General features: G+C 32.4%; 2 protein-coding genes across 2 annotated transcripts in view; one reads left to right on the top strand and one right to left on the bottom strand.

The window, feature by feature from the left end:
• The window catches only part of LOC111045964 (COBW domain-containing protein 1), a 186375-nt gene that overhangs the window by 58314 nt on the left and 113270 nt on the right, over window positions 1-14791 (top strand). The window lies entirely within an intron of this gene.
• The window catches only part of LOC120349990 (alpha-tocopherol transfer protein-like), a 28816-nt gene that overhangs the window by 6935 nt on the left and 7090 nt on the right, over window positions 1-14791 (bottom strand). The window contains exons 2-4 of the mRNA XM_039421809.1: window positions 8932-9080; window positions 4764-4923; window positions 402-654 (exon numbers count right to left, since the gene is read on the bottom strand). Of these exons, the coding sequence (XP_039277743.1) occupies window positions 402-654; window positions 4764-4923; window positions 8932-9070 (552 nt within the window). The 5' untranslated portion in view covers window positions 9071-9080. The remainder of the gene's footprint in view (window positions 1-401; window positions 655-4763; window positions 4924-8931; window positions 9081-14791) is intronic.

Here is a 14791-nt window from a genome sequence, read left to right as displayed (position 1 = left end):
TTTGCTTTGAAGGAGATGATGCGAGTGAAAGATTTCTGTAAAACAACTATCGGCAATTATTGGAATAGTGTTGACCTTACAGTTGTGTTGTGTGTGATGCTGTGGCACTTTTCCATAATGCAAGTGGTTGGCAATTTCAACTTGTGTTTTCATTAGGAATAGTGTTGGTTTTGTTGAAATCATGGGAATTATGTTTTCACTGTTTACTGTATTTCTTGTGTGCGAATCCATCTTTAATCTCCACATTTTTACAGCTTTTGACATTCTCTGTCTTCTCAGACTTAATTCTCTTTTGTCTTCTCTTCTTCACACTTTATTCTCAGAGACAGACACATATAGATTTCTCATATCTTTTCATCGGGTTGGTTATTGGAATAGTGTTGGTGGATTGACTCACTGACCTGTGTGCAGAAGAGCGCCTTGCTGGCCAGGGTTGGCGTGAACTTGGACAGATGGGAGATGGTGAAGTGCTGGCAGTCGTAGATGATGTAGTCGCCCGAGCAGTAGGTCTCCTCCTTGCGGCGGATGTCGGCGATGGCCAGCACCCGCTTCATCGTCGACTTCACGTCGAAGTGCTTCGAGTCCAGGTCGCTCACGTAGAACACGTCCACTCGGTAGCCCTCGGGCGTCAGCTCTGGCAGCGGAAAGTATTTCCTGAAAACAATTTATCCATTTTATTTTTTCTCTGTCATGTAGGCTTAACTCATGTCAGATGTATCTCTTCAGGAAAGTATTTCCTGACACAAATACAACAATTCATTTTATTTTTCTTTGTCTTGTAACCCATGTCAGAGATATTCTTCTTCATCCGTCTCATTACCCAAGAACAAGCCTACAGCTCATTCGAGCTTCACACTCAGGAAAGAAATATATTGGGATAACTTGAATCATAGCTATCTACGGTTAGTTTTTCACAGCTATCTAGAAGGCGGTGGAAAATAAAACGTGAGAAGTGTACCCTCCTATAAAATCCACAGACTTGAAAACGTGGAACGTGAATATCACCAAAGTATATCGTGGAATAAGAAGTAAGAACATTATTTAAGTCATGTTTGTAACTCCGATTCAACGAATACTGGAGTTGAAGATTTCAAATATCTTGAATGAAAAAGACTAAGAAATTGTCAAAAAACCACTGATTTATTGATCAGAGATTGACAATGGTGTAATAACCGAAACCGGTCTTTCTTATTATCAATAATCAGTGGTTTTTTGACAATTCTTATTTTTTTTCATTCAATATGAATAATTACCACAATATCAACTTCTCAACTACACAAAACGTTTGAAATATCTCTTTCTATTAGTCCAGCGTGGCTGGGTGTGAGACTTTTTGTATAGTCTTCATGAAGTAGCCTATTTCTATTGTTGGGGGCTCCAGTGATAATATGAAAGATTGAGTTCCATTTGATTATTTTCGTCCGAATAAAGGAAATTCCATATTCCAATGTTAGTAGCCTATTAGATGTGAATTGAAATAAAGGCATTTCTTTCAAATTTCTGGGTGAGGCATGGGAACTTTCAGACATACCTGCATTAATCATGTAAAAACAGTTGGATTTCAGTACAGAATGAAGTACTTGAAAGTTTCTTTCGAAAATCGGGGATTTCCCTGATTCGAAATCTTTGTCTACTGTGCCGGGCACTCTCTTTAATTCAGGCCTTTTCCCTAGTTATAATAGTAAATTTAATACGCAATAGACTAGAGCCATTATTGTAAGTGAGTTAGCGAAATAAATTATTTTCTCTCTCTATTATGAACGGCCATGACTTCGAGTTTCCCATGATAGATATTTAAAAATTGTGGCTCCGAGTCGTCGAGGAATGTAGATTATGGAATTATCTCTAAAACTTAGCCTTCTTGTCGCGACATAAAATGCGATAAGTTGGAAAACAGCAAGCATTGAAATTATAACAAACTACCGATTTTGCAGTTACTATTTCGTCCAAAGGCTGTAGAAGCCACTCGACGATTGGTCAAATTGATTCTCTTCGCCCAATAGGAGACCTGTTTCTAAATACAGTAGTTGGGCGATTCCCCAGCCGACAGACCAGATTACGTTCCGGAGGACACTTTGCTAGGAGCACTACGAGAGTAAAGATGTAGTCACTATGTTTCCCCCTTTTTGGGCAGGTTTATAAGTTTATTTCAGTAGTTAATGTAGGAGCTAGTTTATTTTTTTATTAATGTTTAAATTTACTAGTAGTGCCATGTCCTGAAAGGTTTAATTGTGTTTCTTCATCATGTACGAATTATTGTTTCTTCAAATAACCGCTAAGGTACGTAAAATAAGGTTAAAATATAATTTAGGGAGTTTTATTGATTGAAACTTCCATGAGAGTATTGAATTAATTAAGCCTGTTATTTTTCAAGTTAATAATATGATGAGAATAATCCTTTTGATTTTATTAGTGATGGAAGATAATTATAAATTTTTTTTCTAAAGAAGTATAGAAAGATTTCAGTTACGTTACATTTGAGTTATTGTTTCTGGAAATATATTATCGTAGAGTATTGCTGAAAGTCAGGAAGATAGCCTTTAAATTGGAATAAAAATTTTAAGATTATGTTCATATTGAGTTTATGACATTTTATAATTTTATATTTTTCAGACTCTGTTTTCTTATGTCATTAAGGCTTTCGAATGATTTAGTAAATTTTTTATGATAGAAATCTTAATAGATGAAGAAGAAAGTTTTTCTTTTCCAGGAAATTAATATTAATGAATGTTCAAATTTTAATACAATTTAAATTATTTTCTATGTGTCTACTAATTTTATTTAATTAAAGGTAAAAAACTAAGCACAAAATGAATCTTATAAGGCAAACATTATCTTTCCTTAAAGTGAAATTTTCAATATTTTTTTCTTTTATTGTGTTATAAAGTGTCTTGTTTTATTAGGTGATAATTCATAATTTCAGTTGATACTAGTTTTTGGACTTGTATTTGTAGGTAAATCAAATCATAAACTCTGGAATGTTCATTTTTAATTAAGGTTCTGAGCAGTTTTGGGCGAATGCCCGTTATTTACACTTGGATTGCGTCCTATAGTTCATAAATAATAAATAAAATAAATGTTGGCTGGCGCACAAGTTTCCAACAATACTAGCCGAGCTACTATATGAAAAATTATATTTGATTTCGCAAACCAAACCAAAATATCATATAAGTTAACATCATTTCAATTTGAATTATTTGTGAAGAAAGATCCATTAATTCTGATAAAAAGAATCAGTAGTTTAAAGATAAAAATCTATATAAAATGAGGATTCAAGAATGAGAGAATTTAATTAATTGTAATCATTAGATAACTCCTGTTTTAGCTTTTGATGAATTGTAGGAGAGTTAGAAATTAATGCTGTAATACATTTATTTACAGCGGTTCATGTGTGTCCCCAAACCAACTTCTTGTACTACCACCCCTTTGGTTCCGCAACTTTATGTAAAACCGCTTCAAGACACCCGTTCAGACGACAGGTCTAGGGACGTAAGAGGACGTCGCCGTCAAGCCAAATTCAACCGGTAAAAGCTCACCGCCAAAAACAAGGTACTGTAACCCCGACGATAAAGCAACGTACAGACCAACGAAAGTGCAGTGTAGTGAAACAAAGGTTCATTCGAGAATGTCAATCAAAGTGGAGATTCAAAATTATTATGAAATGGGTTATATGGGTTACTATCGACGAAACTTGGGTTCAACGGGCTTTTCTTTCTTGAGTAATTTTATGTTGAAGTTAATTATTTGTTATTTGATGACTGATATTGTTTGGTTTTGTGACGTATTGCTATCTAGAAGGCGGTGGAAAAGGAAACGTGACAAGTGTGCCCTCCTATAAAATCCACAGACTTGAAAACGTGGAACGTGAATATCACTACAGTATATCGTGGAATAAGAAGTAAGAACATTATTTAGGTCATGTTTGTAACTCCGATTCAACGAATATTGGGGTTGAAGATTTCAAATATTCTTTATTCAAAAAAATAAATAAACAATCAAATACAATATTGTTTCCTAATTTCTAATATGTGTTCCTATAGGCTACCCAAATATCTCTTTCTATTAGTCCAGCGTGGCTGGGTGTGAGCCTTTTTGTATAATCTTCTTGATGTAGCCTATTTCTATTGTTGGGGGCTCCAGTGATAATATGAAAGATTGAGTTCCAATTGATTTTTTTCCTCCGACTAAAGGAAATTCCAGATTCCAATGTTAGTAGCCTATTAGATGTGAATTAAAATAGAGGCATTTCTTTCAAATTTCTGGGTGAGGCATGGGAACTTTCAGACATACCTGCATTAATCATGTAAAAACAGTTGGATTTCAGTACAGAATGAAGTACTTGAAAGTTTCTTTCAAAAATCGGGGAATTCCCTGATTAGAAATCCTTGTCTACGACTACGAATCAGGGATCTCCTTAATTCAGAAAAAAATATGAATTGATTGAATTCAATTTTTAAAAAATAAATTACAATAAATTTTTGCTCTTTACATTCTGTAGTCTATATTTGATTAAATAAACAATTTCCAAATAATTATTCATTTGCTTTGTAATGTTTCTTTTAAATTCTCTGACATTGTATAATGTAATTTTGTAATTGTTCTTTGACAAAAATAATTAATTATTTATTTATTCTTGAAAATATTATCTGTTCATTTGCTTATTATTCTACTGGGTTCAGAATGTTGTTTTATAGTGTAGTCCAAATCTTGGTTTGCATAGGTTTAGTTGGAAAGCACAATGAAATTGGAAGTCACTAACTTACACAGCTTCTTCGCTTTGACGAATTTCGGGTAAACAGGGGTCTCTGTCAGTGTAGAACTCAGGGCATCTGTTTCTTGCACTCCAGTACGTGTCAATGCTCTTCTTCGTTCGTTCAATGCTGTTCTTATTCATTACCAGAACAGCTTCCAACTCCTTGTCGTCTGAAATTACCAACTAAATTAATAATTATTGTACTATTTCCATGCTAAACACGAATATGAATTTTATTCAAATCAATGTAAGTGTCAATAATCATTTTTAATTCGATTTTGACTCGAAATATGACTTGCTTTTTAAATTCAAAGTTATATTTTCATCGTTGATAAAGTTTATTTAAATAAACATCTTTCAAGATATTAATTGTTTTGTCATGGCAATGGACCAGAACTTTTCAAGAATCATGAACATTTTTTATGTTTGATATAGTACCTTCTTATATTATTTAAATTTAGTATGAACTTTTAATCTTAAAGTTATAATTTAGAAGAATACATTAATTAGAGATGAACTACAGCTTTCAAGAAATGCAGTATACTCGTATTGATTTTGAAAGTTTGAACATGTCTGGTAATGGTTTTTCCTTGAATGGAAAGTCAACTCCTGGTATAAAAACCACTAGGGGAGGATAAAAACTACTATATCCGCTTGGGGATAGTTTTAAAGTTATAATTTAGAAGAATACATTTCATTAGAAATGAACTACAGCCTCCAAGAAATGCAGTATACTCGTATTGATTTTGAAAGTTTGAACATGTCTGGTAATGTTTTTTCCTTGAATGGTGATATGATAATCATATGTCATGAATCAGTTGTTTGAATTATTCTAAATCATCAGAAAGTTTGTTATTTTATCTCAGTTTATTTTAGTCAATAAAAGCCATTATTCTAGCTCTTCAATGGTCTCTATTTATTACAATTTTATTCACTAAAATAAGTACCGGTAATCAAAATGCCAAAGAGAAAAACCCGGGATCGAAATAATGTTGAATCTCCATCACGGAATCAGGATAAGCCTACCGAATTATCTCGAAATGAACCCGTTGATACATCTTTCAACTCGGAATCAATTGGGAAAATTCTCAAACCAAAATGTCTAAGTGTGGATCCAGATTCTCCTAGTGCACCAATGGAATGGAGACACTGGAAAAGAATGCTGGATGCCTACTTGAAAGGAAACTATTACACTGAAGATACGAAATTGGATATCTTAGTTACCTTGCTGTTAGCTGAAAATTACAAATTGATAATAGATTGTACTACATTCGAGGAAAGTATCTCCATCCTTGAAGGCATATTTATCAAGAAGAAAAGCGAAATCTTTACAAGGTACCTTCTCTCTATAAGAAAACAAAAACAAGGTGAGTCCATCGATAATTTTTTCCTAAAACTGAAAGAACTCAGCCTAGAATGTAATTTTACAGCGATCTCTGCTACAGAGAATCGAGAAGAGCACATAAAAGAAGCATTGATTGCAGGTTTATATTCATCCGAAATCCGCCAACGAATTTTAGAAAGCCCAGATATGTCTTTACATGAAATTCTTAATCGTGCAAGAGCTTTTGAGTCTGCAAAAGATCAATCACAATGCTACAATAAATCTAATACTCCATTTGAGCTTAATGCTTGCAAAGATACAGAAAATGCATTAAATCTAATTCCTAATCAAAAAAAAAAAACACTTCAGACTCCTCATTATCAGCTGTTAGTATTAGTGGACAAGCATGCTTTTTTTGTGGCAACAAAAAACATTCTCGACTATTTTGCCCAGCTAAAAACGAATTCTGCAAGAAGTGTGGTAAGAAGGGACACTTTGCTCGGGTATGTAACTCAAAATCTTCCGTATTAGAGAAAAAAAAGAGAGTTTAGTAATTCGATATTACTAACACCTTCGGTGCAAGCCGAAAAATGTCTTTCAAAGGTTATTATTCCTATTACCATAAACGGAACTGAAAGTCAAGCACTGATCGATACTGGAGCAACTGGCAACTTTATTGACGATACCTATGCAAAAAAACTGAATTTAGAAGTTATACCAGAGATAGGAAAAGTAACTTTAGGCTCAAAACGCTTCACACCACAAATCCGAGGCAAAGTTAACGTGAATTTAACAGTTCAGGGAGGAAGTTATACAAACACAACCTTAATGCTTATGCAAGACCTCTGTGAAAATATTATTCTTGGGCACGAATTTATGAACAATTTCTCCAGTATAGAAATACCATTTGGAGGTAATAAGCCACCTCTTACTATTTGCGGAATAACTCAAGCAAAAATTCCTCCTTGCTCCCTTTTTCAACATCTAAAACCCAATTGTCAACCAAATCTCGCAAATTATCAAAAGATGATGAAGATTTCATTTCCAATGAAATTCAACAATTACTGGAAGATGGCATCATAGAAGAAAGCCACACACCTTGGCGTGCCCAAGCATTTGTTGTTAAACCCGATAACCGAAAAAAAGGATGGTTATAGTAAAAAATTCTAGAAATTCTAGTAAACTAATTCACTGAATTGGACGCCTATCCCATTCCAAATATGGAAGATTTAGTTCGCAAAGTAGCTCAGTATTCGTGGTATAGTACTGTAGATCTGAAATCCGCATATCACCAAGTACCAATCTTACTTGAAGAAAGGCAATACACAGGATGTGAAGCATGTGGAAAACTTTATCAGTTCTGTCGTATTCCTTTTGGTGTCACTAATGGTGTTTCAGCTTTTCAAAGAGTAATTGATTCACTCATACAAAGTTTGTTATTTCATCATCAGAAAGTTTGTTATTTTATCTCAGTTTATTTTAGTCAATAAAAGCCATTATTCTAGCTCTTCAATGGTCTCTATTTATTACAAATGGAAAGTCAACTCCTGGTATAAAAACTACTAGGGGAGGATAAAAACTACTGTATCCGCTGGGGTGGATATTTTGCTCTAAATAGATGTTTCCTTTTTTATTTTCATCATGAACTAAACATTCTGCTATTTCAATAATATTGCATAAGTTAATTGTTTAATTAAGATTCAAAAATAATATAAATATATAATATCCTTGATATCTTAAAGCTTGTCTTTGATTGTCTGTAGATTCATTGTTAGGAAAAATATGAATTTTTTCAATTTCTTGTCTACTTCCTTAGAATAGTCTATTCCAATTTGCTATTCCATAGACCTATTAGGTAAATATTCCGATTCCCATTACTTCTCTCAAAAATCTGATAATGAATCATTACTCATATTATAAACATCTCTCAAATGATACTATAAAAATAATATAATCCCATTATGAAAATTATCCTTTCTCGTAATAATTATAATGTTTAAACTCCAACTGGTGAAATTTATTTATCTATAAATTGTTAGATACAATATCATTCTCAACCATGAATGATTGGGAAAGGAACAACAGTCTTAAAGCCCAAAACTGTACCAAAAAAATTTGGATAGAAATTCGAAAGAATGGATTAGGTATCTAACCAATCTTTAGCAAAGGATGGAAGGGAACGTATGGATGATATTTATATAAAAATACTTGAATATTTTTTAGATGATTCTGGTGAGATTGTTATTTTTCTTGCCATTGAATTAATGAAACTTATATGAATTTAATTTTCACAAAGAAATAAAAATTCGTCCTTTTATAATACAGTTTCCATATTTGTAATATTAATTTAAGTTTTACAAAGACAAAAATTTTTCCATTCATAATACAGTATAATTGACCGAGCGAAGTGAGGTCTAAGATTCAGGTCGACGGTTTGGCATTTCTTGTTTAAATGTTTAAATGTTTATATGTTGCGCACTTACGGCGAAACCCGGTAATAGATTTTCATGAAATTTGACAGGTATGTTCCTTTTTTAATTGCGCGTCGACGTATATACAAGGTTTTTGGAAATTTTGAATTTCAAGGATAATATAAAAGGAAAAAGGAGCCTCCTTCATAAGCCAATATTATTGGAGTATAAATATTAGAGTAAAAATCAAACTATAGAATTATTCATCATAAATCAGCTGACAAGTGATTACACATGTGTGGAGAAGCCAGTCTATTGCTGTATTTCCATTAGGTCTATAGTTTCAATCAGGTACTTGTGGATGAGAATCTGCGTGAGGTCTACTGTTCACAGAACTACTAGTATATGTTTTTAATAATGTCAATTTCTCAAAGTTTACTTACTCAAGCAATCTGGCAGATGTGGCTGAGTCTGAATCCATTCCTTGAGTGTTTTGATGCCAGTTTCCAAGTCATCTTTCTTTATGTCAAACTCCTTGATGACTTTCTCCTTGGTCTCGGTGTTGGCTAGTACCAGAGTCATCTCGATTAGTCTGCAATTTAAATAAATTATTCTATCAACCAAAGTCATCTCTCTCTTCAATCGTCAATATTCAATTGATAATTGTAATAAACTCACAACTATCACAGGACTCAGAGTTGGAAAGTTGGAAAATTAGGCTTATTATTTTTATCTATTTACTTCATACTTGATTCATACAATAAGTACATCATCAAAATGATAGGGAGAGAAAAAATAAGGTAACCTTGTGCTATTCCTCTCCCAAATTTAGATAAGGTTACACATAGTCCGAAATAGGTTAAGTCTTGTAGTTGTTCACTTCACAAAATTTTCAGTTCTTAATTATTTTCACAAGTAGATTTTCATATTTAGATGGTTCAAAACCAAACATAGACGGAATATTTCACATTATTATCAATAAAATAGGAAATAATCACATTTACAGTTTTAAAATTTTAATTTCTTTTAAGTCTCTCACATTGTTGTATTCCAAATTATTTCTTAATTGTTTTGTTGTTTTCATTTGAAATCTATTTACTATGAAACTTTGAGAGACTAGTGATGGATCAAACTTATATAAGATATAACATGATAACAATTACAAACCAGTGAGATCCCAAGAGTTATTCACCTCAACTATCATCTGATAAATTTCCCAATATTGAACACGACCATAAATTGAACACCAATTCTCTTCAAATTTTAATTATTCCCCTTTTATTGCGTACCGTATTGAGTTTTGTAATCAATACTGGATAACTTCCCATTCATTTATCTCAATGGACCGTATTCACCTATTTCTAAGCTGTGGATAATAAAAAACCTTCTAAGTCAACTACTCGTGCTAGTACTTCCACCGCTACAAGTTCAAAGTAATTCTCATTTTTCGAATTGGGAAATTTTTCTAGTCATAGAAGTTATATCCAATTGTTTGGGAATATCCTTCAAATTGAACCTCCAAATTTTGTCTCCTCAATTCAAAAATGAAAATTAGGACATGTCATTTTCAATTTTAAAACCAGTCATGCATATTTAACTTCAAAAGTTGACAAAATTGTCGGTGTATTTCCTTAAAATCAATGAGGACTATTCATTTGAACAAAAATATTGTATAAGATGTAATCAAAGTGGAGTTCCAATACCAATTCATTTCCTAGCATTTTTATTATTTATTTATGCATTGATACATACAATATAATTCTCAACTAAGCCCAAAACTGTTCCTTCCCAAATTTGGATAGAAATTTTCCAAGAATATAGGTTATGTTTGTCACTTCATGAGTTAATTTTGAATTAAATATATATATATATATATATATATTATATATATATATATATATATATATATATAGGTTATGTTTGTCACTTCATGAGTTAATTTTGAATTAAATATATATATATATATATATATATATATATATATATATATATATATAACACCAACTGTCCAATTAAATTGAAATAAATTCCATCATATATAAGAAATTTCACAGCTATCAAATATATAATAAATTTTCAATAAAAATAAAAATTAAAATAGAAATAAAAATGAATTTAATTCCAATTCAATTTTCTAATTTTATTCTACTTCATTTCGGATTTCTAATTTTAAATCTCCTCTTTTCTATCAATTCATAATCTACACTTTTCCTTATCCATAACCCACTCAAATTTGAAATCTCCCGCTTGAAATAACCCATCATGGCCCACCAACTGATCCCATAGTGCTCCTTCAATCAGTGCGCCTCCATTCGTCTGTGCTCTATGGTCTGCACAAGGTCTCTACCGCGTCTCTGTGGTCACGACCGTTAGAATGTTCAAATCTCACCACTTCACTTCCTGGTTGATTGACAAAGGGGGCCCAGCTCCCCGAAAATTCTCGTTTAAATGTAAGTTTTTAAGTGTTTTTAATCTATCCGTGTCGTGTGTATCCTGTTTATATTTCTATTATATATATATATATATTATATATATATATATATATATATATATATATATATATACACTAGGAATTTAGAATCCAGATAAGTTGAAAACCAAATTAGTTAAATATTATTTCACTAAATTATCATTGATAACTGGAAAGTTCTGTGTTAATTATTGAAAATTTTAAAACTTGAAAAGAAACTCAGACTTACGTCTAAAAAATCATAGAGAAAAATAGCGCAAGCTTATACTATGTTTTAATCTTATGCTATATGTTTTCTCTATGCTATTATTCATCAGGATGCACAAATTCACATCAAGCCATTCTCCTAATAGCACAATTAAATCCTCGATACTCATTCGCCCATAGTTTGTTTGAAAGAGCTGTTGTCTGGTCTCGAAAAATAACCTTCTCTTTCAAGATATTCCTGGTCCATTATTAATAATCGTCGGCAGCGAGTGATTCACGTTGAGTTGGTCAGCATGTGGAGTCCCTACAGTCTCTGGTCCACTGGAAAACCGGTCCAACAAGCATAAACGTTGGGCTTAGCCTTGCAAAACGCCTTCCAGCTTATTAATTTTCAGATCTTTTCGATTCCCACTCCAACTTATATGCATGATAGTCTGCGTCAATTCCTCTCTCGCATTTTTTTCTTCAATCGCCTCTATGAAAAAACTGCGATGCTTCCTGCATTACAAGAACACGTCATAGGAGGGAACCAGTCCACTTCCACTCCGCCTCTTCCTCGGGTTATCATTTCTGACGTCATATGCCGTACTCATAAAATAATAATATTTATTATAATCATTCAGGTTCAACGTGTATCAGGTTTATGCGTTTGAGCCTCTAAAGCTCTTGAATAGTTGCAGAGAACTAATAACTGCTGCTTGAGTACCGGTAGTTGCAATGTTGCATAGGGCATTATTTTATTATCTGTGAAAATAATTGAGGACTGTGAAATGTTTTTGAAGTGAAGAACTACAAGACTTAACCTATTTCGGACTATGTGTAACCTTATCTAAATTTGGGAGAGGAATAGCACAAGGTTACCTTATTTTTCTCTCCCTATAATTTTGATAATGCACTTATTGTATGAATCAAGCAAGAATAAATGATAATGAAAGGACAATGTGTCACAACTACTGCTTTTAACTCCGTTATTGCATAAGATTCATCATTTGTCAGATGAACATCAAAATACGAATGAAAACCGTAGTTTTGAGTAATAACAACATTTTTCTCATTCATGTCGCTGGATATTATTGCATTGCAATAGATACTTTGGAAATTAATTCTTAAATCCTCAAAATACTCTAACTCTAATAGTTTTTCATGTCTAGTTTTCCATTTGTTATTGTGGGGTAAGAATCGTAATCTAGTGGTATGGATAAATGGAATAGAGGAATAACACATGTTAAATAAAAATACTAAGAAATTGTGTAAGAAATACACAAAAAGTGAATAACACATTTTTTTCATTCTTTATTCATTCATACAATAAGTACATTATCAAAATGATAGGGAGAGGAAAAATGAAATAGCATTGTGCTATTCCTCTCCCAAATTTAGATAGCACATAGTCCGTAATAGGTTAAGTCTTGTAGTTCTTCGATTCACAAAATATTCAGTCCTCAATTATTTTCACAAAGTAGATTTTCAAATCTAGATGCAAACGTAGATAAATTGACAGATTCTATTGTACCTCACAATAATTGTAACTCCCGTTACACTCAAACTAATATATAATATAGGTGCTGATAATGATTCTTCTGATGGTAATATGTAAATTTGAAATTATTCTGAAGTAACCCAGACGCCCAAATACATGCCTCGTATTTTGTGGTAATTTAAATTGCTTCGATTGCTCCATTACTTCTCAATTTCAATCGATGTCATTTATTCAAAAAATTATACTGCTTTAAAAACTTGTGACTATAATATAGAGAGAGTATAGAGTGAAGCAAATGCTAATTAGATTATCACCAGGGAACGGATGATTCAGAAACATTTTATAGAGACAGAATACTTAGGCTAACTTTTATTGTATAAACCACTCAAGAAAGAATGCCACCAATATGAATTGAAACCTGGAAAGCATGTTTCGACTGCTACTACCTAGTCTTTTATCTGACATTTTGAATAACCTATAGAAAATCAAGGACATCCAGCAGGATTTTGGAATGAGTTCTCAACTCACTCAATGGAGCTCTAAGCTCTTAATTAGTAAGAAAGCTTTTTCAGTTGAATTAATATATCTTCAGTTGTGGAAAAAGTAGAAATTCATAATAGATTAGAATTTGTGGAATCAGATGGGATCATTACGGATCGAGATTAATTACATTATTATTGGATTCTGAGTAAATTGCTGAATTTATCGATTTCTTCGAGAAAACACATTCTCACTTTATTTGATGAAGATTTTTTTTGTGAAAAAAGACTAACAGAAGACAATGTATCTTTGAATGGGATTCATCCTTTTCACCAAATCAAAATATATAGGCCTACAATATATATTTTTATCAATTACACATAATGTGTGCACTCACACTGTACTGAGGGGAGGTATGTTTTTATATTATAATAGGGGTTACTCATATGCCTTCAATAAACAATAATAATTTTTTTTTCAATAATCATATCAAGGAGCTAATACACATGCCTTCTCTTTTAACTCTTCATATCTCTATATCAAATAATGTGTAGGCCTGATATTACATTTTCCTACAGATAACTTGAAAAGTGACCATTTCTGCACTGATTGCAGGCCGCAAAGAATCACTTTTCCGCACTAGTGCGCAAAGTGAGTACTTTGCGTACTCCAGATTTGCAGCATGACAACGCAAAATAGTTAGTAGGTTATATGGAGCATCAGTGCAGGAAAATCAAAATTAAGTTGGTAACTGCACTCATAGTGAGGCCCACGTTATAATGGCAGTGGATAACAGCGTTGCCTTGCCATTATATGCCTTGATTATAGTAATTTCAATGCTTACATAACATAAATCCCCCCCTTCAAGCAGTCACATAAATTTAATTTTTAATTCAATTAATCATCATTATAATTCAATTATTATTATACAATTTTAAATAAATTAAGGTTTTTATTAATAATAAAATTACACAGAAAAACATTTGATGGATTTCAGGGAATTTTACCCATAATTACCCACTTTTCATATTCAATGGTAACTGTAGGAAAAATTTAATGTGAAATACGTGCGCAAAGTTCGTTTGCTGCACTCAAGAAACCATTCCGCCCTCGCCTACGGCTCGTGCGTAAACGTTTCTTTCGGTGCAGCAAACTGTCACTTTGCGCACTAGTTGCACAAATAACTATTTTAATACTGTTAATAAATATGTACATCCTATAAAGATGTGTTTCTTATGTTATGAAATTACATGATACATTCGAAATTTTACAATGAAATAAGTAGGCCTAAACAATTTGGTATATCAAATGATCAAAAACAACACTTTCCATGACAATAATAACTGTAATACTGTACATGAAAAGTATTGTTTTTGATAATTTGTTATACCAAATTGTTCAGGCCTACTTAAAGTAGGCTAATTATTATAATTGTAATACCTTTTCAGGTATTTCTGTGATTAAATTTTTTTGCAGCAGCATAAAATTACTTTGAATTTAAGAGAAGCTATCATTTGACTGGCTACCATTGGGTCGACCCATAGGATTACAAAATAGAGTGAAGGATCAATTACAAACTGAAGTAAGCCTATGACTAGATAGGATAGCTGAACTTTTAATAGTAGGCCTACTCGGTACTATGAAAAATGCAATATTCTATCTCAAT

This window comes from Nilaparvata lugens, chromosome 2 (assembly GCF_014356525.2).
Source record: "Nilaparvata lugens isolate BPH chromosome 2, ASM1435652v1, whole genome shotgun sequence".
NCBI lineage: Eukaryota > Metazoa > Arthropoda > Insecta > Hemiptera > Delphacidae > Nilaparvata > Nilaparvata lugens.
The sequence above is the reverse complement of the archived record's forward strand: the minus strand, read 5'-3'. Positions and strand labels throughout refer to the sequence as shown.